Raw genomic sequence first — 25,175 nt, 5'->3', positions numbered from 1 at the left:
TCCTCTTGTTGTTGAACCGGCCGACGACCTGTTCTGTTAGAAAGTCTGCTGATATTCTACGTTTCTCTAACTGCCTCCGCGACGTCACGCACGGGCTTTTGAGAAGTGGTTTTCAAGCTGCTTCGCCGTCGCTATCTTGGCGGTGCCTGACTCCGCCCCTAACTCCCAGCTAATCCAAACAAATGGGCAAGTGCGGAGGAGGTTTAATAACTGCAGCAAGCACACGCCTGGGTGTCTTGCTCGAAGGCTAAACAAAGGCTAATTCATCTGCGGATAATTCGCTAGTCAACTAGCTAAGCTAACGAGCCAGGTATGGCAAGCGTTGACAATGATACCTAATGATTAGTGCTAACACATAAATAAAATAAAACTACAATTTCACCCTCCTCAAAATGCAGCAGCACAGACTTCCTCCTGTTCTGTCAATAATGTCAAGCAACCGCACAACAAGACAAATTATCTGTTTGATATTTACATCTTCTGAAAGAGGCCACGCCCCCAATCCTCCATAGAAGCGATGGTCTCGGCGCTGGAGGGTCGGAAGCTTTTCATGGGATTCGGTGAAAATGATAAAAACACAGAATAAATCCAGCTTTATTCCCTCAGTGATGTGAACAGCAGCTAAAATGCAGCAGCTTTAATAAAATCAAAGAAAACTTGCAGCGTTGAACCGGGAGGAAGCGGTTTCCTGAACATAGGAAGGCGACAGGTGAAGGCAGATAATGTTCAGGTGTCTGATTTCCTAAAGATAAACTTGAAAACAGCTGAAAATGTATTATTGTTTTTCTGTGTTATTACCCACAAGTCCAGCTTGTTGTTGAAAAGGTCAGTCCTTTTATCTGTTTTGTGAAGTGTAATCATGGAGACGGTCTGACAAGCAGCACGTAGGTTCTTGTCATTTACCGGGTGAGACGTCTAATAAATGTCATTGTTTATTTCTTCTGGCAGCAGCTTCAAACGAAGCCACAGAGATAAAACTAAAATCAGTTTATCTGTTTAAAGTGAAGAGACGAGAGCAGGATTCATCTGGTTTTAATGAAGATTCTCAGGAGCACAGTATGACTGAGTCTAATGTTTAATCCATTTCATTGTGCTGCATCTTAATGAGGCTGGTGGTGGAAGCAGAGAGACACACAAACTACCTGTTTGTTTGTTTATGACTCAGATTGTCTTCATCCATCCCGCCTCCTTCTGCCTTTTATCTTTTATCTCACCCTTTCCACTCATTCCTCCCTCACCCCCCCTCCCTCTGACTGTCTGCACCCCCACATGTAGCTGCCGCGTAAACCGAATCCTGGAGTCTCCACGGGGCAACGCTCTGCTGGTCGGAGTGGGCGGCAGCGGCAAGCAGAGTCTGACCCGACTGGCTGCCTTCATCTCCAACCTGGAGGTTTTCCAGATTACCTTGAGAAAAGGCTACGGCATCACGGACCTCAAGGTTTCAAAAAACATCCACCTCAACGAGTCTCATTTTAGCTCTTTAAAAGTTTATTACATGCAGCTCTGGCACCAGGTGAGGTCTAAATTTAAACATGGAGATACAGACATAATCCCACAGTAGGTAAACACAGCTCTGCTAATCCGCAGCATCCTCACAGTCACTCAGGTCTCCGGCATGTATCCCTGCAAAATAACCAGGCCTCTCACAGCCCAATCTCATTATGTGTGTCACTCTCCCACTTCTCCCTCTCTCTCCCTGTCACCCAGAGTGACCTGGCGTCCCTGTACATCAAAGCCGGCGTGAAGAATATCGGCACCGTGCTCCTAATGACTGATGCCCAAGTGGCGGATGAGAAGTTCCTCGTTCTGGTCAACGATCTGTTGGCATCGGGTAACAGCAGGCTCCGCTAATTACTGCTTGTCATGTTTTGTGAGGAGAGAAATGCTTTTGCTTCGCCCCATGCAACAAATCACTGTGGTGCCATTTCTGCAGCATCACTCATCGGCTACAGCTCGTCGCTGTGAGGAATGGCGAGCGAGCCTCAGATCCACACGCACATTTATAGTCCACGTTTAAAGGGAGCAACATTAAGCGTTACTGGCTGGATACCAGTGTTAGCAGAGCAGCCGTTTGTAGCTGCAGCACCGGGAGAGACGATCAATGTCGACAGGTGTTAAAACTAGTTGAAGTTGCTCAGTTCAGGGGTTTAACTCAGTCAGGAGCTTAGTTTAGATCATGCTGTGTAGCTGACAGTCCTCCTCACTCATTATTACACTACATGCTACTGTTTCACTGTGTTATATCATGTTATAGATAAAGTACTCTGCTGGTTTTAATCACAGAAACAAGGAGCTCACACACCGTGCTTCTTCTTCTTCTTCTTCTTCTTCTTCTTCTTCTTCTTCTTCTTCTTCTTCCTGGCTCATTCTCACCTGACAGAACGAGCTACAGCTGAACAGCTTCGCTAGTTTGTCGACTTCTGCTGCAGAGAAAAAGTGAACAACACAAGCGTCCTTGAGAAATGTGTTTGAGCTTCACAGCAAGAGAAAAACACTGGGAAATAATAATAATATTACTGTTATTTATACGGAACCTTTGTTCTATAAATAGTGATTTAAATGATTTTCAATAGGATCACAACATTAGGAACTTGAAATGAGGCAGTAAAACGAGGTATTTAGAATAAAATAAGACTAAATAAACTTGAGTAGAATACCCCAGATATAAGATCAAAACAATAAAACAAAAACAGAAGCAATAATTTAAATTAGAAAGATATGTTTTGGGAAGAGATTTTAAAGATGTGATTGTAGAGATCTTCAGGCGGGGATTTCCAGAGCTGAGGAGGCGTGACGGTGAAGACTCGGCCTCCTGAAGGCAGCGGGTTCATGGACCTGTTTCTGTCCTTTATCCTCCTCCCTGTGGTTTTAATAAAGCAGCTCCAAGCGCCGAGTTCAAACTGTAATCAGACGGAAACACGGCGAGTCGTACTCGCTCGGCTGCAGCCGGCCGCCATGTGACCACAGTGACGAAGCAAAGTCCTTTTCATTCATTAAACCTTTAAACTGACTGAAGACAAAGATAAATAGATACTTTATTTATCCCCAATAAAATAAACAAGTGAATTATTAATGTTTATTTATTATGAACTCTGTTTTATTAGATGTTAGAATTAATATAATATATTTTTGCAGTGTGGACCCAGAAAATGTGAAAGGACATGTTGAGGTTTTTCTTTCATATTATTGATACTGACATTATAAAATGAATGTGAAACTATAATACAATACATCATACAATGGCGTGCACAGGCCGCCCCCGCCCCCCCCCACGGTCCCAGTCAGCCTGCAGCTGCTTCTGCCAATAACAGCTCAGATTCAGTTTCATCATCATTTCATTCTCATCACTTGCATCAGCACATTTCTTTAACATGAACTCTTCTGAGCAACTTCTCCTGAAGGTTACAGTGGCAGGGCGGCGAGCTCCTGGTTTCACTTGGGTTTATTTTCTGCCCTGATCTTAACCCGCGGGGGGGGGGGGGGCATTTCTGCTCGTGTGAGTGCAGTCAGGTGCCCCTCCGGTGGCGTGAGGTTCAGCAGAGGTGCAAGCGCAAAGATCTGAACTTAGATCCTGACAATTCCCAGCTACAGTAGAAAGTAAACTTCCACACACAGCTCTGCTCCTGACTCACAGCAGATCCCTGCATTAGCATGAGTTCTCTGTATGAACTCCTGCTGCCACCAGCTCCGTTAACACACCTAGATGTGATGCAAGAGTCTGTCAGTTCAGACTCTGACGAGATCAGACGGTTCGCACGCATTTGTTTCTCAAGCAGAAAATAATGGGACTGATTTCTTCAGTCTCGCCGGTTTTCTTTTTCCCAGCGGTAATGTGGATCGTTTTATTCACTCCAGGAGAGATCCCTGACCTGTTCCCCGACGACGAGGTGGAGAACATCATCGGCAGCGTGAGGCCAGAGGTCCGCTGCTCGGGACTGATGGATACGAGGGAAAACTGCTGGAAGTTCTTCATCGACCGCGTCCGCAGACAGCTGAAGGTGAACCAGTCCGACAACTGCAGTACAGCGCCGGGTGCTTGTTGTTACTGTGAATTTCACCACTAATCATCCAGAAAAGTTTTTCTTAGTGTCTCTCCTCGGGGAGGGGAGGTGTCGTGGGGGGTGGGGGGGGGGGGGGGGGGGGGGTCTTTAATCTCTCTCATACAACTGTGTCTGTATTTGATCTCCATTCTCTCTTAATACAGCGGTGCCATTCTGCTTCACACCCTCATTTAGCATTTGAAAAATAAAACAACGCCTCAGACTTGGATAAACATCTGGCTCTATGATGAAGCCTCTCCCCAGACAATTTTCTTTCCTGACATTTCCAGATGAACTTGAACGCGTCGGGAAGCGGCGGACGTCGCTATAAATCACCAGCAGGAGCAGAGAAGCCGCCGTTTAGCCGCAGATAATTTCACCAACGTGTGGACGCTTTGTTCCCCCCCCTGGGGAGAGAGGGAGATCCAGGGGGGGTTGCTTATCCTGTCATTATTACAGTGTGCACCCACCCCCCCACAACCACCACCACCACCCACATCCTCCACCGCCGCCCGGCTCGCAGCTCCAGCTCCCTGGGCTGGAGAATGAATAAATGAGGAAGCAGTCCCGGGGGCTGCGGCTGCTGAGGAGAAGATTCCTCCCAGTCACTGAGGACGTGTCGCTGCCTGTGACTCTGCACCAGTTTGCAAAACGCTGCCAAAAATTAGCAGCATTATTATCTTGATTACTTTATTACCATCGCAGCTTGGAGCAGAATATTCATGTGTTTTGGACCAGCGGTTCCTGATGTGGGGGTCCGGACCCCACGAGTGGCGTTTACTTTAAACAGGCGTGAGACGATTTCCAACATAGAAAATGATACAGAAAGAAAATCATGTTGGAACATTTTATTTATTATTTTGGCTTCTTTTACTTTTCTGCACAAATGTCCACGAGGATGAAGTGATTTGAGGTCAAAGGTCAACGAAAAAAAGAAAACACCATTAATTATTCTGCTGATGATAAAACTGAAGGAGAGATTCCTAAATAAAGCTCGCTGTGACTCACGTAGATTCATCTGCAACCTGTGACGAAGGGCCACGCGTGGACTGAGTTCGGTTACTTTACTGAGCAGCTGATGCCTTTATGTGACGGGAACGTTTAGAGAGACAGGAAGTACCTGGAGAGAGAGAAGGGGAATGACATGCAGCGTTCACGTCGCCCTATTTTATCAACAAGCCTAAAAGGAGGAAGGAAGCACTGATTTGGACTGTAAATGAAAAGTCGAGTTCCTCTGGATGAAAAGTAACGTGTAAAACAAATGTAACAGGAAATGTAAAATCTTTCTCCCTCCACAGTCGATCATCGTCAGCGGTGTCTTTGGGTGTGCCCTCTGCATGTTTGTTTCTTCAGTCTAATGGTGCCGAGCATCTGGCTGAGCTTCTCAACAAGCCAGCTGTTCGTCTCCAGCAGCGAGAATCAGTCTGACGTAGCCCACAGCTCAACGCGCCTTTAATTCACATGCTTACCGGAGGCTTTATTTGCCTAATGATGTAGCTGCAAATAATTAATTCACAGTCGTCCCCCCCCCCCCCCCCCCCCCTCTTGACCATGAAGAAGTGTGTATCAGTGCAGGAATCCCCTTCGTTCCCTCAGTCTGACTGTTTTACTCACAGAGAAGAGAAAATGACTGTGATCAGACTCACTCAGTTCTGTCTGACCTTGGTGTGTGTGTGTGTGTGTGTGTGTGTGTGTGTGTGTGTGTGTGTGTGTGTGTTACAGGTGGCTCTGTGCTTCTCTCCGGTGGGCAGTAAGCTGCGGGTGCGCAGCAGGAAGTTCCCCGCGGTGGTGAACTGCACGGCGATCGACTGGTTCCACGAGTGGCCGCAGGAGGCGCTGGAGTCGGTCAGCTTCAGGTTCCTCCAGGAGGTGCAGAATATTGAGGTGAGAGCGGCTCATGCTTTAATATACACACAGGGACGAAGCACCTACAATAATGATGTTCACGCTCTGAAAATGTAATTTCAGATGTCAGGCACCGTGATGCAGTGAATGTGATATTAATTTCAAGAGCAAGACCGGAAGACCCCAAAATTGAATTCAGAGCCTGAGCCTCAGGAAATATTGCTTTCCATGTGAATCTGCAGAGTCATCTGCTCTTAATGCAAAGTAACCAGTTCTGTGACTTTATAATTCCCACAGCCTCAAGTGAAGGAGTCGGTCAGTAAATTCATGGCCTACGTGCACACGAGCGTCAATCAGACGTCCAGGGAGTTCCTGGCCGACGAGCGGCGCTACAACTACACCACGCCCAAGTCCTTCCTGGAGCAGATCAAGCTGTACCGCAGTCTGCTGGGTCAGAAGAGCAAAGACCTCACCACCAAGATGGAGCGGCTGGAGAACGGCCTGCAGAAGCTCAACAGCACCTCGGCTCAGGTACGGTCCAGCCGCCGGTCGCACCTCAGACACGTGTTTTCATGTGTCATGTTAAATTCTCCACTATTTTCTTTGTTTTTCATTCATGATTTTATTTTATTTTATTATTTATTTCACACAAATCAGAAGAAGATAAAAGTAAAAGGGTAAAAACAAGTTTTATTTAATTCCTTTATTTTTAATGCAACTAATAATTTTCTAATTTTAAGGCCAATGACTCGATATTTACATCCAGAAATCTGGTTTAAACAGCAGTTGACATAATGACGTCCGCAAGGTTCATTTAGTAGCAGTTCTGGAGCTTTGTGTCGTATCTCATGATCTTCATCAGCAGGTGACTGAAGCTTTTCAGTGATGAACATCTTCTAGAATCCAGAATGTAAATGATTTACTGCAGCACATGAAGTGTTTCTGTATGTGTTGAAGCGTCAGTGTCTGTCCTCAGTAATGAGACCGTCTGTAACGTCCACCCCTGGACTGTTCTCCCGCTGTGACGTTCAGGCTGTAGCTCCACTTCACAACAACAAACTTCTCACATCAAACCGATCTCGGCGTCTTTACACCACGTCGTCGCTTTCTCTGAAGAGTCGTTTCAAAAATCTACTAATTACATGTGAAGCTTTACAGGAAGTTTAACTCCCTTCTGTCCGGAAGGTGGTTGTTTTTTGTTTTTATTCTGACACGTCGGCCTTTCGACGATCTTCTTACTCTGTTTCTACAAACTCTCAGTCCTGACTGACTGTTTTCTTCCTGTTAACAGAATACACCTGTCATGTTAACACCAGACTGTTACTGTTTTAACTTTCCCTCTAATCTCTCTTGTGTCGTCTCTTCTGTCTCTATCATTATATCTGTTTTATTTATTTCTGTTATTTTTATTCTTTCATGTTGTTCTCGTTATAGTTATTTATTCTCCATCCATCACATCGTCAGAGTATCACCGGTAATTGTAGCAGTAGCAGTATTTGCATATAATAGTCTCTGCATTAAAGCCTGAACACACCAACATTGAAAACTCACTTGCTCCTGTGAGAGGAGAGGAGGAGAGGATGAGAGGAGAGGAGGAGAGAGGAGAGGAGAGGAGAGGAGAGGAGAGCGAGACGAGGAGAGGAGGAAAGGAGAGGAAGAGGAGAGGGAGAGGAAGAGGAGAGAGGAGAGGAGGAGAGAGGAGAGGAGAGGAGACGAGGAGAGGAGAGGAGGAAAGGAGAGGAAGAGGAGAGGAGAGGAGAGGAGGAGAGGAGGAGAGGAGGAGAGGAGAGGAGGAGGAGAGGAGAGGAGAGGAGGTGAGGAGAGGAGAGGAGAGGAGAGGAGGAGAGGAAGAGGAGGAGAGAGGAGAGGAAGAGGAGAGGAAGAGGAGAGGAGAGGAGAGGAGAGGAGGAGAGGAGGAGGAAGAGGAGAGGAGGAGAGGAGAGAGAGAGGAGAGGAGGAGAGGAGAGGAAGAGGAGGAGGAGAGGAGAGGAGAGGAGAGGAGGAGAGAGAGGAGAGGAGAGGAGGAGAGGAGGAAGAGGAGAGGAGAGGAGAGGAGAGGAGAGGAGGAGGGAGGAGGAAGAGGAGAGGAGGAGAGGGGAGGAGAGAGGAGGAGAGGAGAGGAAGAGGAGAGGAGGAGAGGAGAGGAGGAGGAGAGGAGAGGAGGAGAGGAGAGAGGAGAGGAGAGGAGGAAGAGGAGAGGAGAGGAGAGGAAGAGGAGAGGAGAGAGGAGAGGAGGAGGAGAGGAGAGGAGGAGAGGAGAGGAGGAGGAGAGGAGAGGAGAGAGAGGAGAGGAGGTGAGGAGAGGAGGAGAGGAGGAGGAGAGGAGAGAGAGGAAGAGGAGGAGAGGAGGTGAGGAGAGGAGGTGAGGAGGAGGAGAGGAGAGGAGGTGAGGAGAGGAGGAGGAGAGGAGGTGAGGAGAGGAGAGGAGGAGAGGAGAGAGAGAGGAGGAGGAGGAGAGGAGAGGAGGAAGAGAGAGGAGAGGAGGTGAGGAGAGGAGAGAGAGGAGAGGAGGAGAGGAGGTGAGGAGGAGGAGAGGAGGTGAGGAGAGGAGGAGAGGAGGAGAGGAGAGGAGGAGAGGAGAGGAGAGGAGAAGAGGTGAGGAGAGGAGAGGAGAGGAGGAGGAGGAGGAGGAGAGGAGGAGAGAAGAGGAGAGGAGGAGAGGAGAGGAGAGGAGGAGAGGAGGAGAGGAAGAGAGGAGAGGAAGAGAGAGGAAGAGAGGAGGAGGGAGGAGGAAGAGAAGAGAGGAGGAGAGGAAGAGGAGAGGAGGAGGAGAGGAGAGGAGGGGAGGAGTGTGAGGAGAGGAGGAAGAGGAGAGGAGAGGAGGAGAGGAGAGGAGGAGAGAGGAGAGGAGGAGAGAGAGGAGGAGAGGAGAGGAGGAGGAGAGGAAGAGAGGAGGAGAGGAAGAGAGGAGGAAGAGAGAGGGGAGGAGGAGGAGAGGAGGAGAGGAGAGGGAGAGGAGAGGAGGAGAGAGTGATCTGTGTGATTGCTGTGTGTAGAGTCGAACACTGAGATGTGAGTTGCAGCGTTGACCTGCGGCTCTGACAGTCTCGACCTTTGAAGGATGGAGAGTCCGAACTGGAGGAAGACGTCGTAGCTTATTAGCTGCGTTTACTTTTATTAAAGCTCCTCTATCGAGCAGCGCTCTGCAGACAGTGATGAGACAAATTCATCTTTTGAATAAACTGAACATTAACGAGCTTGTTTTTCCCTCTCCATTGACTTATTATTGAAAACATGCTGAACACGACGCAGGGGAGGGAAAACAAGACATTAGAGAGGAGCTCCTGGAAGCTCATGTGACTGACTGCAGGTAGCGTGGCGGTTAGCTCGCCAGCTACAGCCGTTAGCTTTAGTAGTGACCGAGGCTGCGGTCTTCTTCCACTTTACGGCTCCTCGACCTCGATGAAAACGTCATGAGGCCGAGGAAAGATGTGAAGGAGGAATCATAAGGACTTAGGAAAAGAATCTGCATCTTACACTAAACTTTATTTATAACACATGGACGACAAACGCTCCTTTCCTAACCACAAAAACAAGCACACAAGCTTGACGTGTTGGAATAACATAGCACAACTTGAGGCGTTAAAATAATAAATAAAAATAAGGAACGGGGCAAGAGGTCAGAATAAATTATATTCTGACATAAATCCAGAGTTTCCTGTCGTAGGCACTTCTGGCATTTCTTGTTAAGTAGAGAAAATTCATTTTAGTGTGTTACATAATGAGGGGATTTAGTGAAACAACATTAATGTATATACTATATAGGGTTTTGTGAAATGTTAGATTTGTTAACTAGAAATTCAATTTGATTTGAAAGGATTTGAGCTTCACTCAATCAGACAAGGATTTCCATCAGTTCTGGATGGTGAAACAGTTTCTCCTCCTCTTCTCTGCAAAACACTGAGCTATACATCCAGCAGAAAAACACCTGTTTTCCTTTTTGTCCTTTTTAAATTTTGTTGTGTGAAATGTTTATCTGCATCATTTCATGTTTCCATGTTTAATATCTACACCTGGATCCATTTGCCAAGATGTTTACTGTCTCCGCAGCTTTAGCACAGGAGAGCTCCATGAATAATGCAGCACAGGGTCTGTACGTGAAGCAGCCCTAATTATAAACGGTCTACGACACGGTGCGAGTGAATGTACTCACTCTCACATAGCGAGCGTATCCAGTGCAGATCCACCGCTCTGCATAAACATGCCCACACACAGCCACCCGCACACAGCCACACAGGCATAAACAGCCCTTACACACAGGTGACGTCAGTGTGTTTCAACACCCTGAGTCCTGTGTGAGTTTCCCATCACACGTTTCCTGTAGGAATGAGACTGCTTATACACACACACACACACACACACACACACACATATATATAGGCGCTGTATGGTAATTGAGGAGCCCTCTAATTAGAGAGCACACACTTTACAGCAGCGGCAGCCTCCATTAATGCACCCTGTTGTTTATAGTGCATCCTCACTGATGGCCGCCACTATAACTTCTGTTATTTAACATTCTGTGCGAGAGGATCCTGAACTCACCAGGGGCTGCTGTGGTGATAAACCAGGACGTGTGTGTGTGTGTGTGTGTGTGTGTGTGTGTGTGTGTGTGTGTGTGTGTGTGTGTGTGTGTGTGTGTGTGTGTGTGTGTGTGTGTGTGTGTGTGTGTGTGTGTGTGTGTGTGTGTGTGTGTGTGTGTGTGTGTGTGTGTGTGTGTGTGGAGATGCTGTATGAGTGAATGAGTCATCTGCTCCCCAGAGGACACATTAGTGTTTTTTTCCTCTTCACTTTTGTGGAGGTAGAGTCCTACCTTAGTCTTGAGGTGTGATCTGTGTGTGTATGTGTGTGTGTGTGTGTGTGTGTGTGTGTGTGTGTGTGTGTGTGTGTGTGTGTGTGTGTGTGTGTGGATTCAGCACACTGCCCACTCATCTTCTCATAAACACTTATTGAAGTAAACACACTTTTTGACAATATACTAGTACTAGTATCACTATCAGTACTAGTACTATCAATACTATTAATTAGTAATTTTAGTAGGACTATTATTACTAATACTAGTAGAAATTCTGATTGCAGTAGCAGCTGTAGTAGTAGTAGGATTACTAAGAGTAGAGTAGTAATAATAGTAGTGACAATAATAGTAATAGTAGCACAAGTAGAAGAAGTAGTAGCAGTAGTACTAGTAAGACTGGTACTGGTATAGAAGTAGTAATAGTTACAACCACCACCAGTAGTGGTACTTGAAGTAATAGTAATAGTAGGAGTAGCAGTAGTAGCAGTACTTCTAATACTAGTGATAGCACAATTGGTAATAGTTACTAATACTTACAACCACCAGTAGTGGCAGTTGTAGTAATAGTGGTAGTAGAAAAAGTAGAAGTAGTGGTAATACTAGTCGTAGTTAGTGGTTAGTGGCTGTTAAATGTATTTGTTCGACTTTAGCATCAGAAAAATAAAAATGGTTTTTGCCTTAAAAGGATAGTAAGTGGAAACATGAGACTTCACCCCCCCTCCACCCCTGCACCCCCCCCCCCCACACACACACACACACACACACACACACACACACACAGCCAGATGTCTCTTTGTTGCATGAATGAAGCTATACTTAGTCACCACGGTGATGAAGCCAAACACTGAAATCCCAAACTGTGTTGAATTGATCTGTAAGCCATCTCTCTCTCTTCTCTCTCTCTCTCTCTCTCTCTCTCGCTCTCTCTCTCTCTCCCTCTCTCTCTCCCTCTCTCTCTCTCTCTCTCTCTCTCTCTCTCTCTCTCTCTCTCTCTCTCTCTCTCTCTCTCTCTCCCTCTCTCTCTCTGTCTCTCTCTCTCTCTCTGTCTCTCTCTCTCTCTCTCTCTCCTCCTCTCTCTCTCTCTCTCCCTCTCTCTCTGTCTCTCTCTCTCTCTCTCCCTCTCTCTCTCTCTCTCTCCCTCTCTCTCTCTGTCTCTCTCTCTGTCTCTCTCTCTCTCTCTCCCTCTCTCTCTCTCCCTCTCTCTCTCTCTCTCTCTCTCTCTCTCTCTCTCTCTCTCTCTCTCTCTCTCTCTCTCTCTCTGTCTCTCTCTCTCTCCCCCTCTCTCCCTCTCTCTCTTCTCGCTCCCTCTCTCTCTCTCGCTCCCTCTGTCTCCCCCCATGTGGATGAATGGGAGTTGTTGCTGCCTCGGTATCAGATCTCATGTTGCCTAAAGAAACAGTTGTTCTCATTTACATTAACAGCAGAGAGTGAGTGGGCAGCTTCATGAAGAGCGTCAGCGGCACAGAGACGTGTTCTCCTGCTTCGTCTTCGGTCTGCAGCAGATAAACACACGAGCTGCCCAGATGTACTGAATATCACCCGTGTCTCCCACCAATTAGTTTGTCCCTCTTCCCCCTCCCCTCCCCTCCCTCCTCTCCCTCCTGTCTTCCCCGCTGCCTATTCATCATGTTGATGGCTCACTCGGTGCTCGTCTAATGTTCGACCGCATCTTTTGTGCGGAATCGTCACCGCCGAAAGGACTGTCTTCCCCCTGGCCTGATTTCCTGTTTGTTAATTAGCTGAAAGACAAGCATGAAAAACAGTCTGCTTTTATTTCCCCAGTGCAACATTTTGATGGAGTCGGACGGTAATGCAGAGCCCTATTTGTCCGGGAGTTATGAGGAGTTTGTAACGGCTTTAATTTCTCTTTATGACCGTCCTTGGTCTGTGTGTGTGTGTGTTTGTGTGTGTGTGTGTGTGTGTTTGTGTGTGTTTGTGTGTGTGTGTGTGTGTGTGTGTGTGTGTGTTGTTTGTAGCTTTTGCTCCCAAAGCTTTTTTTTCCCCCACACACACACACACACACACACACACACACACACACACACGCATGTCATTTATCTTTTTCTACACCTTTATCTTCACGGTTCACAATAAGATTTTCTTCTAATGACGGATTAAAAGGTCACATGTGTGGTCCGTGACACAGTCCTGCTGAGCACCAACCGTTTCGACCCTTTTGTGAAGCTCGTTTCCTCGGCTCTCCCGTGGCTCAGGATCCTCTTTATTGCTCTGAAGATGTTTAAGTTTCAATTAAATTGCCGTCGAACTCGATCAGAGATTTTATTACCAATAAGATCCAACAATGATGCAGACAACACAAACAAATGATCAGGCCTTCAAAACCGCCCGAGAGATTCAATTAGATGATAGCGATAGATTCATTAGTGCCCATGATATACACATTGATTGCTACTTAAATCATTTAATGAGACAAAAATAGGTTATCGTCAGCAGCTGCCCGACGCTCCGTTGACTGCACCCTCATATTAACGCCGAAACGACGATAACGACGAAAACTGGAGAAGCTTCGTCTTCTGTGCGTTTTCCTGTGTGAATTTGACACGAGAACATTCATAGTGGTTAGCCTAGCTTAGCATTAAAAGTAAGAGGGGAGCTAGCGTTGCTCTGTCCAACGTTCAGAGATCACCAACACCTCTAAAGATTAACACGGGTGTTTTCAAAGTCTTCAAGACAAACCTTGGAACTGTTGGGAGCCCCAGTCTTTATGCTAAGCTAGGCTAACTGGATCCCGGGTTCCCGCTCTGTAGTTAGCGCACAGACATGAGAGTGGTGTCAATCTTCTCACAAATAAGCTTTCTTCAGAAATACTGAACGACGTCTTTAAAGGTTCCCTGTGGGATGTTTGAGCTCGACCGACACGGGAGAAATGTTCTCGCTGGCTGCAGAGGCTCGTATTACAAATACAGAACACGCTGCACGCAAGCCACAAAAACATGAAACAGCTGATGGGATATTAACATCAAGGATTGAATGAATCGGAGCAATTTAATTCCCAAAATTATTCCATTAACCAGCAGCTGATAGTGGTAAATTTCCTGCAAAGACACAGAAGACTGAGATGTAAACAAAGCAAATCATCATTGGAGTATTAAGTTTCTAACAGTAATATAAAGGTTGAGTACTTAAATAGCACCACTGCTGTTTGTTTACATGAAAACTCCACATGGGACCTTTAAGTTTGAATTAAAGGTAGATTTTTCTACACTTTAATATGCTGTAGATTTTCTTTAAAAACTGATTCATTTGCCATAAAAGACTGAAGTATCTTTCATTGTGGTCTGGTGAACATGACCCATAGTTCATTGATCCAGATCTGCTGACTCGGCTGCAGTATCAGTGTCTCACCCCCCCCCCCCCCCCCCCCCCCCCCCCCCCCCCCCCCCCCCCCCCCCCCCCCCCCATGTCTCATTCTCTCAGGTGGATGACCTCAAGGCCAAGCTGGCTGCTCAGGAGGTGGAGCTGAAGCAGAAGAACGAGGACGCCGACAAGCTAATTCAGGCAAGAACATGCTCCTTTCTAACACTGCAAAAAACATAAAATATCACAGTTGAAGTGTTTTTCTCACTCACAACACCTTCTGTTATCCACAGTTTTGAGTTTTATTAGCTCAGGTTCTGTTTCGTCTGCCTCTGAGATTTTTCTGCTGTGACCCCAATATCAACGGAGGTGAAGGGAGCTTCACTTCTGGGGCTCAAAGAAATGAAATATGACATTTAAAAAATTCAGCTCCTGCCTGTTGCTCCAGAAACACTGTCCACATAACTCTGGATAATCCACACACACACACACACACACACACACACACACACACACACACACACACACCGTCCGGGTGTCGGGCGGAGAAGCCGCTCAGTTACAGCGTCAGAAGTTCATAGAGAGATGGGATCAAGCCTCTGATCTGTTTCAGCTCCTCTTATCTTCTCTTATGGATCCGTCTCTGATAGGTCGGAGGGGAAACATTAGCACGCTGCACCAGGGTTTTCTGGGTATTTTTTTTTTTTTGGATGTTGAACTTTTCTTGCTGCTGCTGAAGGGTTTGTAAGAATTAGAATCTGCCTGTAGATTCATGTTAAGTCTCTTTGTCTCTGAACTCTGGACGACCCGCTTGGAAGGTTATTTTCATTCCTCCGCGCCGGCGACAGCCAGAGCCCGTTCTCCTGGACACGATATCTCCGTCACACCATGACGGTACTTCTTCAGATTTGGCACAAACATTCACAAGGACTCAAGGGCGAACTGATTAAGTTTTGGTGATCAAAGGCCAAAGGTCAAAGGTCACGGTGACCTCACAAAATGCGGTTTTGGCCCTGTGAACGCAATATCTCCGTAACGCCTTGAGGGAAATTTTCTTCAGATTTTGCACAAATGTAAAAAGGTCAAAGGTCAAGGTCAGTGTGACTTATCACAGCAATTATGACAAAATTTCCCACAAGTGGTTCATATTTTGAAGTGACCTGGAACCAGTCTGAGTGGCGGAGGCAGTAATTCTGTTTCTTTAGCGTGTCCACGCTGTGAAAGCTATAAGCCACTTACTCAACTCCCCACCATTAACCCAGCAATAACTCTCCCCCGCCGTCTGCAGGTCGTCGGGGTGGAAACCGAGAAGGTGTCCAAGGAGAAAGCGGTGGCTGATGAGGAGGAGCAAAAGGTGGCGGCCATCGCTGTGGTAGTCAGCGGCAAGCAGAGAGACTGTGAGGAGGACTTGGCCAAGGCTGAACCGGCTCTCCTGGCTGCTCAGGACGCCCTCAACACTCTTAATAAGGTCAGTTCCTCTCTCTTCGCTCGCTGTGTCTTATTGATTTGCTCCATCATACTTTTCTCTCTTAGTTTTTTTTTTTTTTTTTTTTAAGAGGGCTTGTGTTGTTTTTTTCTTTGTTTGATTTCGTTTTCCCAGCTTCAGTGGAATAAGTTATGTCCACACAGACCTTGAACCGTATAAAAGATTATTGAATCACAGGATTTAGCCGTGTCTTTGCTAAAATAATGTCTTCTATGTTCCGCGGGCGTTTTACTGCATCTTCGCATCCCATGTAGGTTTACGAGCAGCCTAGGGGATTTTCAAAAACACCCTCTGTGTTTAAAAGGTGCTCTCTACTCAAACAAGCAGAACAGACAGTTCAATCACCGCTCAGAGCTCTCTAAAGATGCCCTAATTAGTATTCTCTGTTGTCGTCTCAAAGTCAGCACAGGTTCTTCTTCCTTTATTCTAATCCGTTCCCTCTCTCTTTTTTCCCCCAGCAGACCGCAGTCGTTCAAACTCAATTAAATCACAGCTCTTTCATTTTTCCCTCTATCTTCTCCACCTCAGAACAACTTGACAGAGTTGAAGTCGTTCGGGTCTCCGGTGGCGGCGGTGACCAACGTCACAGCAGCGGTCATGGTCCTGATGGCGCCCGGAGGGAAAGTCCCGAAGGACCGCAGCTGGAAGGCGGCAAAGGTGATGATGGCCAAGGTGGACGCGTTCCTGGACTCTCTGATAAACTTCAACAAGGAGAACATCCCAGAGGCTTGTCTCAGAGCTATTCAGCCTTACCTGCAGGTGAGTTGCTCATTAAAGTCGACGCTAACGGCGTGCAGCGCCTGGCGCTCGGCGGGTTCAGCTGAGAATTCATGAATTCAGCAGGGGCGTGATTACAGCGACAGAGACGCATTACGGCTGCCAAGTGTCCAAATGACAGCCGGAGAAAATCAACCAGTTAATTAAGCGTTACAGATTTAACGGCCGCCCCGATGATGAAGTTCAGTGGAGCAGATACGAGGTTCGTCAGGGCGGCAGATAGATTCACCGTGTGCACCAGCCTCCAGAGACGCTCCATGTAACAACGTCTGACCTTTAATATTTAATAGCCGTGGTCAAAAATCAATGTCACATCATGTTTATGGAGAAAAACACCACAACATTTCTAACTTGTAATGTCTCTCTGACTTTTTTGGGTTTAAGTTTAAAGTTTTGAGTCCGGTCAAACCGAGCTGTGGAACAGTTTAATTTAATGCTTTTTTGTTCCACAGTCACTGACGTCATGTGACCTGAAAACACAGATACCGCCTGTGAACGGTCTGCACGATAAACCAAGAAGGAAGAACACAACACTTCTCTTTCGATAAGCACTCAGGTCGTCTTACGCTGCAGTTTCTCTTGGTGGTATGAGCAGCAACTCATGGCTAATATGGCTAATGGCTAATATTAGCTAATGTTGTGTCACTGTTATCCTCTAACATTGTCCTGTATTAGCCACGTTAGCTCCTCTTCAGTGAGTTGTTATGCTAGCTTGAAGGGAATGTGCAGTGGAAATGTTGTAGTTGTTAGACACAAACTTTCTTTAACATTTCTACAACTCATCAACTGGTCTAATAAATAAATCTGTACTCTGTTACATTTGAATATATGATTTTTAATGGAGTCAACAAGACTATTTGTCCCCTACTTTCAGTTTTTATTGGTAATAAAGTGGTAAAAGCATCAGGTAGAACCTTGGTGATTATGTCCTTTAAATCAAATCATTCATTTTTGAAATTTATGTTTGTTTGGCTGCATCCCAAGTAAAAAAGATAAAAGCTGCTATTTTGATCTGGAATATCTAGGATCTAGAGGATGTATCTGCAGATTATTTTAGTCACAAATGGGGGGTTTTGTATTCACCTTTGTACAGCACTATTTGTAAATAGCTAGCTTAATGTATGCTAATCTAGCTAATGTAAATGATCTCTAATGTATGAATTGATCTTTTTTTAAATAAAAGAGAAATAAGGAAACAGTAGCTACATTTCCAAGAATACCTGTCTCACCAGCGTTAGCTTAATGTAGCTCTCGTGGATTAGCGAGCTGTCGAGTTGACTGTCCCTCTGCGGCAGAGAAATGTTGAATAAAATATTTTTTAATGGTTAAGCAAATGTCAGAAAGACAGAATCTTGGTCTTAACTCAATTTTGTATTATGTGAATATGTAGTTACTACATCTGCAGGGCAGTGTAGGAATATTTCCAGCCTCTCTGTAGATGAGTCCGAGGCTCCGGTGGAGTTTGTGATACGTTTGACACTTTTCACTCCAGGATCCGGAGTTCCTGCCAGACCTGGTGGCCTCCAAGTCCTACGCCGCCGCCGGCCTGTGCTCCTGGGTTCTGAACATCGTCAAGTTCTACGAGGTGTACTGCGAGGTGGAGCCCAAGCGTCGGGCTCTGAGCAAGGCCAACGCGGAGCTGGCTGCGGCGCAGGAGAAGCTCGCCGCCATCAAGAGCAAGATCAACGTAAGCCGCCGCGTTGGACCGAAGACGCAGGAAATGAAAAAGTTTATTTGTCGCATGTCGAACGTCTATTTCAAAACATCATTTCAATATCTGAAAATCCAGACGATATATTCTTTGAAATTATATCACCATTTTATTAAAGTCAAGACTTACTCTTCTTGCCTTCCAGACATTTCACAGAAAAACACAGTGACACAAACACTAAAGAGTTTCTTAGCACTTTAGCTGGTGGGATGTCTTCTTCATAAAACAGAGTGTGGGCTGAAAAATGACTCGTGAAAGCCGGTAATCTCAGCACCTAAGTATGAATCAACAACTCTATCGAACCCTGAAGATATGCAGCATAATAAGAAGTCGACGCTACAGAAATTAAACAAAATAAAAACAACAACGTGAACCCCGAGGCCGTGAGCCGCCGCCAAAATCCAGGATATGAATAATTTTATCGAGGCTTGAGTGACAGTTGACACGAGCTGTGCCAGAAGTGATAAACCACCAGCATTTCATCAATACAAAGCTGCTGTAAGTGCTATTAAAGGCTTTTACTGTTCATTAATCTAAAACCAAATCCATCAACCTAAAAAACCCTATTGGTAAAAGCAGCTGTAAATAATTGTTTCTCCGTGGCGTTTGACATTCAGCACATCAGAGCGGCGGAGAGCCCCGGCAGAGCGCGGCGCCCGGGACTCCGCTGCGGCGTCCGCGGCTTACATCAAACCCTGCAGAGTGACGACTGTTAATAAGATCCGGCGTGACTCCTCGCTGTCATTTTTTCAGCCCTCAGTCAGATCGGTCGAGCGGTGATAGGGTTCGGAGCCAGGGGGGGATTAGCAATCCTCAAACTAATCTACTGAACCTGTGCGCCTCTCCACCGATTAATCCTGTTTGTCCTTGTGCTAATTGCTTCCATATGCCAAATAAATCCATAACGGAGGGATTTTACGCAACTTTTCACACACCCCCAACTTTCTTTAGTCGTCTTTGTTTTCTGTCTTTGAGGATTCTTTATGATCATGCTGTATTATTTATTATTTATTGTTTATAGTATACATATTTTAATGAGTGCCACTTTGTTTTCTGTTTCTGTGTGTGTGTGTGTGTGTGTGTGTGTGTGTGTGTGTGTGTGTGTGTGTGTGGCTCATCAGCACCTTAATGAGAACCTCGCCAAGCTGACAGCCAAGTTTGAGAAAGCCACAGCGGACAAGCTCAAGTGCCAACAGGAAGCAGAATCAACCGCGCTCACCATCTCCCTCGCCAACCGACTGGTGAGGAGGGCGACAGCGGGGTCACACAGAGCATCAGCTCCAATAATGACACACACACACACACACACACACACACACACACACACTTTCTTTTCTTTCCCACCTGTGCCACATGCTCCTTGTGTACAAACCTCTGCAGATACACACACACACACACACACACACACACACGCAAACTGTTTTTAGTCTTGTTTGTTGTGTCTTTGTTTTTTTCTTTATTAGATCTCTGAACAAACCCGGACACACACTTGGTTTAAACAGCTGCTGTTGAACTGAGCTGAAACACAACACTTAGATTTAACAGTGTAACTCTCGGGCTCTCTGTCGACACGCAGTGAATCTTGGGATAGTTTTCGGCAAACCGCCCGTTGGATCCTTCAGGAAAAGAAAGACGCCTCTGAAGCAGCTTCTGACTGATGCTGCGGTTCACTGGGATTCGTGTTCGGATGTCCGCTGGTCACTCCGACCGTTCTTGTTCTCGTTCTAACGGCGTTGTGAGGATGAGTTGCTCGCTGGCTGCGCTCCGTCGACCCGAGGCCCGAGCGCTGATGAAGCATTTTCCAATCATCATATCTGGGTCTCCAACTGAGCTGACCTAAATTTCCTGATGCTTAGACCCAGCGGGGGGGGGGGGGGTAAAATACATATGTTTACACACATACACTCACATATATACATAAGTCCCGGGGTGTAAATCCTCTGCTGACAGCAGCAAAAGAAAGAAAGAAAGTGTTGACACAGTTCGTATGATGATGTAAATTATTCAGAGGAAGCTTCCAGAGCAACGTCTGAACTCGTCTGTTAGTCGCAAATATCAGTGTTCTGTGTTTCCACGCTGGAAAGTTACAGTCTGTGTTCGAGTGCGGAGCCTTTCGAGTTTAGAGGAGATACGATATTAAGGTGAACTTTATTGATCCCTGAAGGGAAATCGGATCATTGCTGCGGTAAAGAGTCGAGGTGATAAACTATATAGAAACCTAATAAAAAAAGGACTTGAAGGGAGCAACGTATTGTTGTTCTGGAGATTTCCTGATGTTCAGGAGTGTGAGCTTCGGTGACGGCAGACGTGGATTAATATAGATTTGATTTTTACAGGAAACCCCCGCGGGGGAAAGTGGAGTGGTGAAGTGAGAAATGAATCCGTCCCTGTGTTTCAGGTGGGGGGTCTGGCGTCGGAGAACGTTCGCTGGGCGGAGGCCGTGGAAAACTTCAAGAGACAGGAGAGGACTCTGTGTGGCGACGTCCTCCTCATCACCGCCTTCATCTCCTACTTAGGATACTTCACCAAACGCTACAGGATCCAGCTGATGGACAACACCTGGAGGCCGTATCTCAGTCAGCTGACGGTGAGTGGCCTGGTGATATACGGCGACAGAGGGATGAGACCTGGAGGCCGGACTCTAAGGTAACACACGATTCAAACTCCACCGTTATCCCCTGTAAGGTTCCCATCCCGGTGACCCCTGACCTGGACCCTTTGACCATGCTGACCGACGACGCCGACATCGCGGCGTGGCAAAACGAGGGGCTGCCTGCCGACAGGATGTCCACCGAGAACGCAACCATTATCACTTCCTGCCAACGCTGGCCCCTCATGGTGGACCCCCAGCTGCAGGGCATCAAGTGGATCAAAAACAAATACGGCGAGGACCTGCGCGTCATCCGCATCGGGCAGAGAGGGTAAGAAGCTTCGCCGTGAAATGAGCACACGGTGTCTTTTATGATGAGATTGTGGCGAGAGGAAATCCTGCTGTTTCTCCCTGAAGGTACCTGGACGCCGTAGAAAGAGCTCTGGCAGCAGGTGACGTGGTTCTGATCGAGAACCTGGAGGAGACGCTGGATCCTGTTCTTGGACCTCTGCTGGGCAGAGAGACCATTAAGAAGGGCAGGTGAGATCTGTTATAATTCATTCTAATGATGAATGGAGAAACGGACTGAGGCAAGCTGAAGTGATGGTGGAGGGAAATTATGAGTTTATTATCTGAGTTTATTCAGAGATCCGAAACATCTGCCAATCTCAACGCAGTGTTGCTTTTTAAAGGAATTGAACAGTAACCGTGGAACGCTCCAAACTTTGTGCACCTTCTACTTGTAAAACACTCGGAGCTTCATGAACTCGCTCGGCCTGCACCGACTTGTGAGGCTGGTCAGGAATGTGAGGAATTGTCATCTGATGACATTTCCTCTTCAAACCTCATGTTAACGCTCGACAACCGTGAGCTCCTCCAGTTGGGACGTGAAATGAAGCTAATTGATGCTACAAAGCAGAGGAGGCTATAAAAAGATATCAAAGTGCTTCCAGCTTGAAATTCTCACCGCCTGAAATGTCACTAAGAAATGACAGTTAAAGAAGGGGGGGGGGGCTGAGGAAGTCAAGACCAGATCGGCGAGACCAAGAAGACTTACAGTTAAACCTGCAGAAAACCCATGAGACTGTAAGTGAGTGAGTCGGACTCAGTCAGGTGCCCAGACCTTTGCACGTCACAATTATTACGTGTTCCTGGGACCCCCAGGTGGGTGGCGCCCGAGCTGGGAGGCCATGTTCTCCGCTTGTCAGTAAATGGTCATCAGGGTCGGGGCAGGCGTCCAGCTGGGAGTACGTCACTCCTCACCGGCCTTCGCCTTCCGGTATGTGGACTAATGGCTAGCTTAGCCCGTTAACCGCAGCTGGAGACAGCAGTCCTGGTCCTGCTCTGCAGCCTCAGTGAGTTTGGTGCAGCTCCACCTGAACCGGTTCTCCACCTGAGCAGAACCAGAACCACCGTCACCAGCTGCAGTCCAAGACGGGACCAGAGACCTGCTGCAGGGAGGCCGACAGGAAGAGGGACGAGCCGGTGACTGAACCTTCAAATTAAAATGCGTCCAAACAAATACTCCATGTGAACTAAGAAAGGGAGATTAGTTTGTAAACAGAAGATATGAGTCACAACTTCCGGTCTGGTCTTTCACAATAAAACCAGAGTGGAAACAGGATGTAGATCAAGACTCAGTGCGTCGTGATTCCAACCAATAAGATTGTGGTATGATCTTTAGAGCAGATCGACCACCTGTAGTGGAGCATGTACAAGATAGAAATGGCAGCTACTGGATATAACTCCTGTTCTATGAGTGTGTGCGGAGCCCTTTAACTGCAGACCACACCTGCTGCACGTGTAGAGGTTTATAGTTATATATATTTATAGGTTATTTTTATGAGCAGTTTTTAAAGACTTGTGTCTCTGGGTGGAAACACTGGGCCTGAGGCTCAGAGCCACAGACTGAGTGAAGTCAGGAAGTGTAAAGAGAGTAATGTACTGTTGGTTTTGGTCTTTTAATGGGATTTATTGACGCAAACAAAAATGTCATGATGGTGAGATGACAAAGTGTGCTGGATGTGAGACAGAGGATTATTTTGTTTACCACAGTTTTTGGAGGGAAGAGGCAGGTAACTGCTGTTAATGCTGGTGTCGGCTTCGGTCAGAATCTTTACTTCCATTTATCGACCCTCAATGATCAAAAACCTCCGTCCCTCATTTGTCCGCACAGGTACATAAAGATCGGAGACAAGGAGTGCGAGTACAACCCCGGCTTCCGCCTCATCCTGCACACCAAGCTCGCCAGCCCTCATTACCAGCCGGAGCTGCAGGCCCAGTGCACCTTGATAAACTTCACAGTGACCAGAGACGGTCTGGAGGACCAGCTGCTCGCCGCGGTGGTCAGCATGGAGAGACCCGACCTGGAACAGCTGAAGGTGAGGAAGTCGGAGAGAAACACTGATGCAGCCGTTTAACAACAAAGGGGAAGTTGTGACGGATCTCTTCTCATCATATGTCGCAGGAACGTAAAAGTGAACCTGAGCCGACTTGAAAGGCGAATCTGTCGCAGTGTTCAGGTGCTATCAGAGAACAAACAACCGCTCCACGCCGGACTCTTTGAGTTCCTCCCCTCACATCTCTTTTGTGCAGGTGTAATTAAAAGAAACAGTCTCACTTTAGAAGCGCCGCGTCGCGCTGCCGCTCGTCCTTATCCATCTTTAACGTCGTCAGGAAAACACTGCGTCTTTAAACATCACAAGAGGCTGCAGGTTCGGGCCCCGCGACTCCAAAACAATCAGCTGGTGCCTTTGATTAACGGCAAACTAAGTGAATGTGTGATAATTATGGGGCTTTGGGTCCCTCACTTAGGGAGACTGGGACCCTGGATGGCTGTGTGTGTCTATGTGGAGCTCAGGCTCATCACAACATTAGATTTCCCTTTCAAATGTGCACTGAATCGTGCTGCTGAATTAAATGTGAATGTATATTCCCTCAACTTTCAGTCAAGAAGTTCTGCCTCATTTCAGTTTCTGAACCGAACTTCACAGATTCCAGCGAACGCTTCTCTTCAGCTGTTGGATTTAACACAAACAAACATTTACCCACAGATAATTCCCCAAATTAGACACATATCTGCATATTGCCCCGAGTGCAATAACAATATTGAAACAATTCATTGTAAATGCAGAAATCAATCTTCATCGTTGCACTGTTTTTCACGGCCTGTTAAGTGCAGAGCGCGCTTGTGTGTGTGTGTGTGTGTGTGTGTGTGTGTGTATGTGTGTGTATGTGTGTGTGTGTGTGTGTGTGTGTGTGTGTGTGTGTGTGTGTGTATGTTCTGTGGAAAAGTTCACAAAATGAAATGCCTTAAAATGTCCACCTCCTGAGAGATGCTGCCTCTCTAAGGAATTGGAAATGCAGTGTTCGTCTTTTTTTTTTGTTTTTTTTTTTTTGCTCATCCAGTAGCTGCTCTTAAATATTTCAGTGAGTTTGGATAATCCCAATAGGAATGATTCACAGATACAGGAAGTGACAGATAAATGGAAAAGCCAACAGTTGTGTTGCTCTAAAAATCTCCCACTCAGATTTTTTGACTGTGAAGGCAACATATGACATATGACCATTTACTGAGCCTTTGTGGAAACATCTGCATCCTCCTCACATCTGTATTTTTATAGACTGGAGTTCGGCTCCACGTGAAGAGAAATAATGTTGATGTTAGTGTCAAAGCCGTCGATATAATTAATCAGCTGTTTTATGTTCTGCGCCACAAAGCCAGAAGGTCAGAGAGGCAGTTATTGATGTTTGTGTATCAGCTGAACAAGCTGAAAGTCATAATATTGACACATTATCACTTGAATATTTACATATTATTTCTTATTGACATATTATCACATTATGAAGATATTGTGGCTAACATATTAGCAAACTGCTTACAGAAGCAGTCCCACTCACCAGGTGTAGGCTGTAGGTATAAGCTTCCTGTTAGGAGGCGTTCTCCTCCATGTCCACTTCCCCTGCCTGTTTGTTTGTTTGTTTATTTACAGTTTCCCTGTTACTGTTTTCAAAATGTCCTTCACTACTGGAAACAACAACAACAACAACCTCTGAGCTGCAGCAACACGCTGAAGACGACGAGTGTTGATGAAGATGGCCGACACACGTCTTTGATCATGAATCAGCCAATTTTTGCAAATGTTCCGCCAAAAAACAAGTTCCCGTCTGTCGCTGCGTCCTGAGCCTGTCGCTCGGCGCCGCCCGGGACGAATGCTTTAGGTTTAAAGAAATGCAAACAAACCAGAGCGTGTTCTCCCTATAGCAAACGCTGCAGAGATTGAGTCACATGAAGTAACATTAGCGGCCATTTTGAGTTGTGTCTCCAACAACGTCAAGTTTGGGTTTGGGTTCCCTCTCCGTTAGCTCTGTGTTTGGTCTCCACCTCCTCCTGAGAAAAACATCTGGCTCTTTAGCTGCTAAATGTTTTATCAGAGCTGTTCGACTGAAAACAATGAGCTGAAAGAAACTAAAACAGCTGCAGTTCTTTGATTCTCTGTGGGTTTGTCGTTACAAGCGACTCTTTCACATTATAATGATATAATTATAATCAAGTTTATTTATATAGCACTTATCTAAATCACAGGTTACAAAGATTACAGGTGTGAAATGCTGCA

General features: G+C 46.4%; 1 protein-coding gene across 2 annotated transcripts in view; it reads left to right on the top strand.

The window, feature by feature from the left end:
* The window catches only part of dnah9 (dynein, axonemal, heavy chain 9), a 129,564-nt gene that overhangs the window by 68,260 nt on the left and 36,129 nt on the right, over positions 1-25,175 (top strand). For both annotated transcript variants that reach the window (XM_056366696.1, XM_056366695.1), the window contains 14 exons: positions 1,276-1,438; positions 1,708-1,831; positions 3,856-3,998; positions 5,763-5,924; positions 6,183-6,416; positions 14,116-14,196; positions 15,284-15,463; positions 16,010-16,240; positions 17,751-17,945; positions 19,091-19,210; positions 20,368-20,556; positions 20,655-20,890; positions 20,977-21,099; positions 22,736-22,940. In XM_056366696.1, coding sequence (XP_056222671.1) covers positions 1,276-1,438; positions 1,708-1,831; positions 3,856-3,998; positions 5,763-5,924; positions 6,183-6,416; positions 14,116-14,196; positions 15,284-15,463; positions 16,010-16,240; positions 17,751-17,945; positions 19,091-19,210; positions 20,368-20,556; positions 20,655-20,890; positions 20,977-21,099; positions 22,736-22,940 — 2,386 coding nt within the window. The remainder of the gene's footprint in view (positions 1-1,275; positions 1,439-1,707; positions 1,832-3,855; positions 3,999-5,762; positions 5,925-6,182; positions 6,417-14,115; positions 14,197-15,283; positions 15,464-16,009; positions 16,241-17,750; positions 17,946-19,090; positions 19,211-20,367; positions 20,557-20,654; positions 20,891-20,976; positions 21,100-22,735; positions 22,941-25,175) is intronic.

The sequence above is a fragment of the Seriola aureovittata genome, chromosome 21, assembly GCF_021018895.1.
Source record: "Seriola aureovittata isolate HTS-2021-v1 ecotype China chromosome 21, ASM2101889v1, whole genome shotgun sequence".
NCBI lineage: Eukaryota > Metazoa > Chordata > Actinopteri > Carangiformes > Carangidae > Seriola > Seriola aureovittata.
Note: the sequence above shows the minus strand (reverse complement) of the source record. Positions and strands in the feature narration are given on the sequence as shown.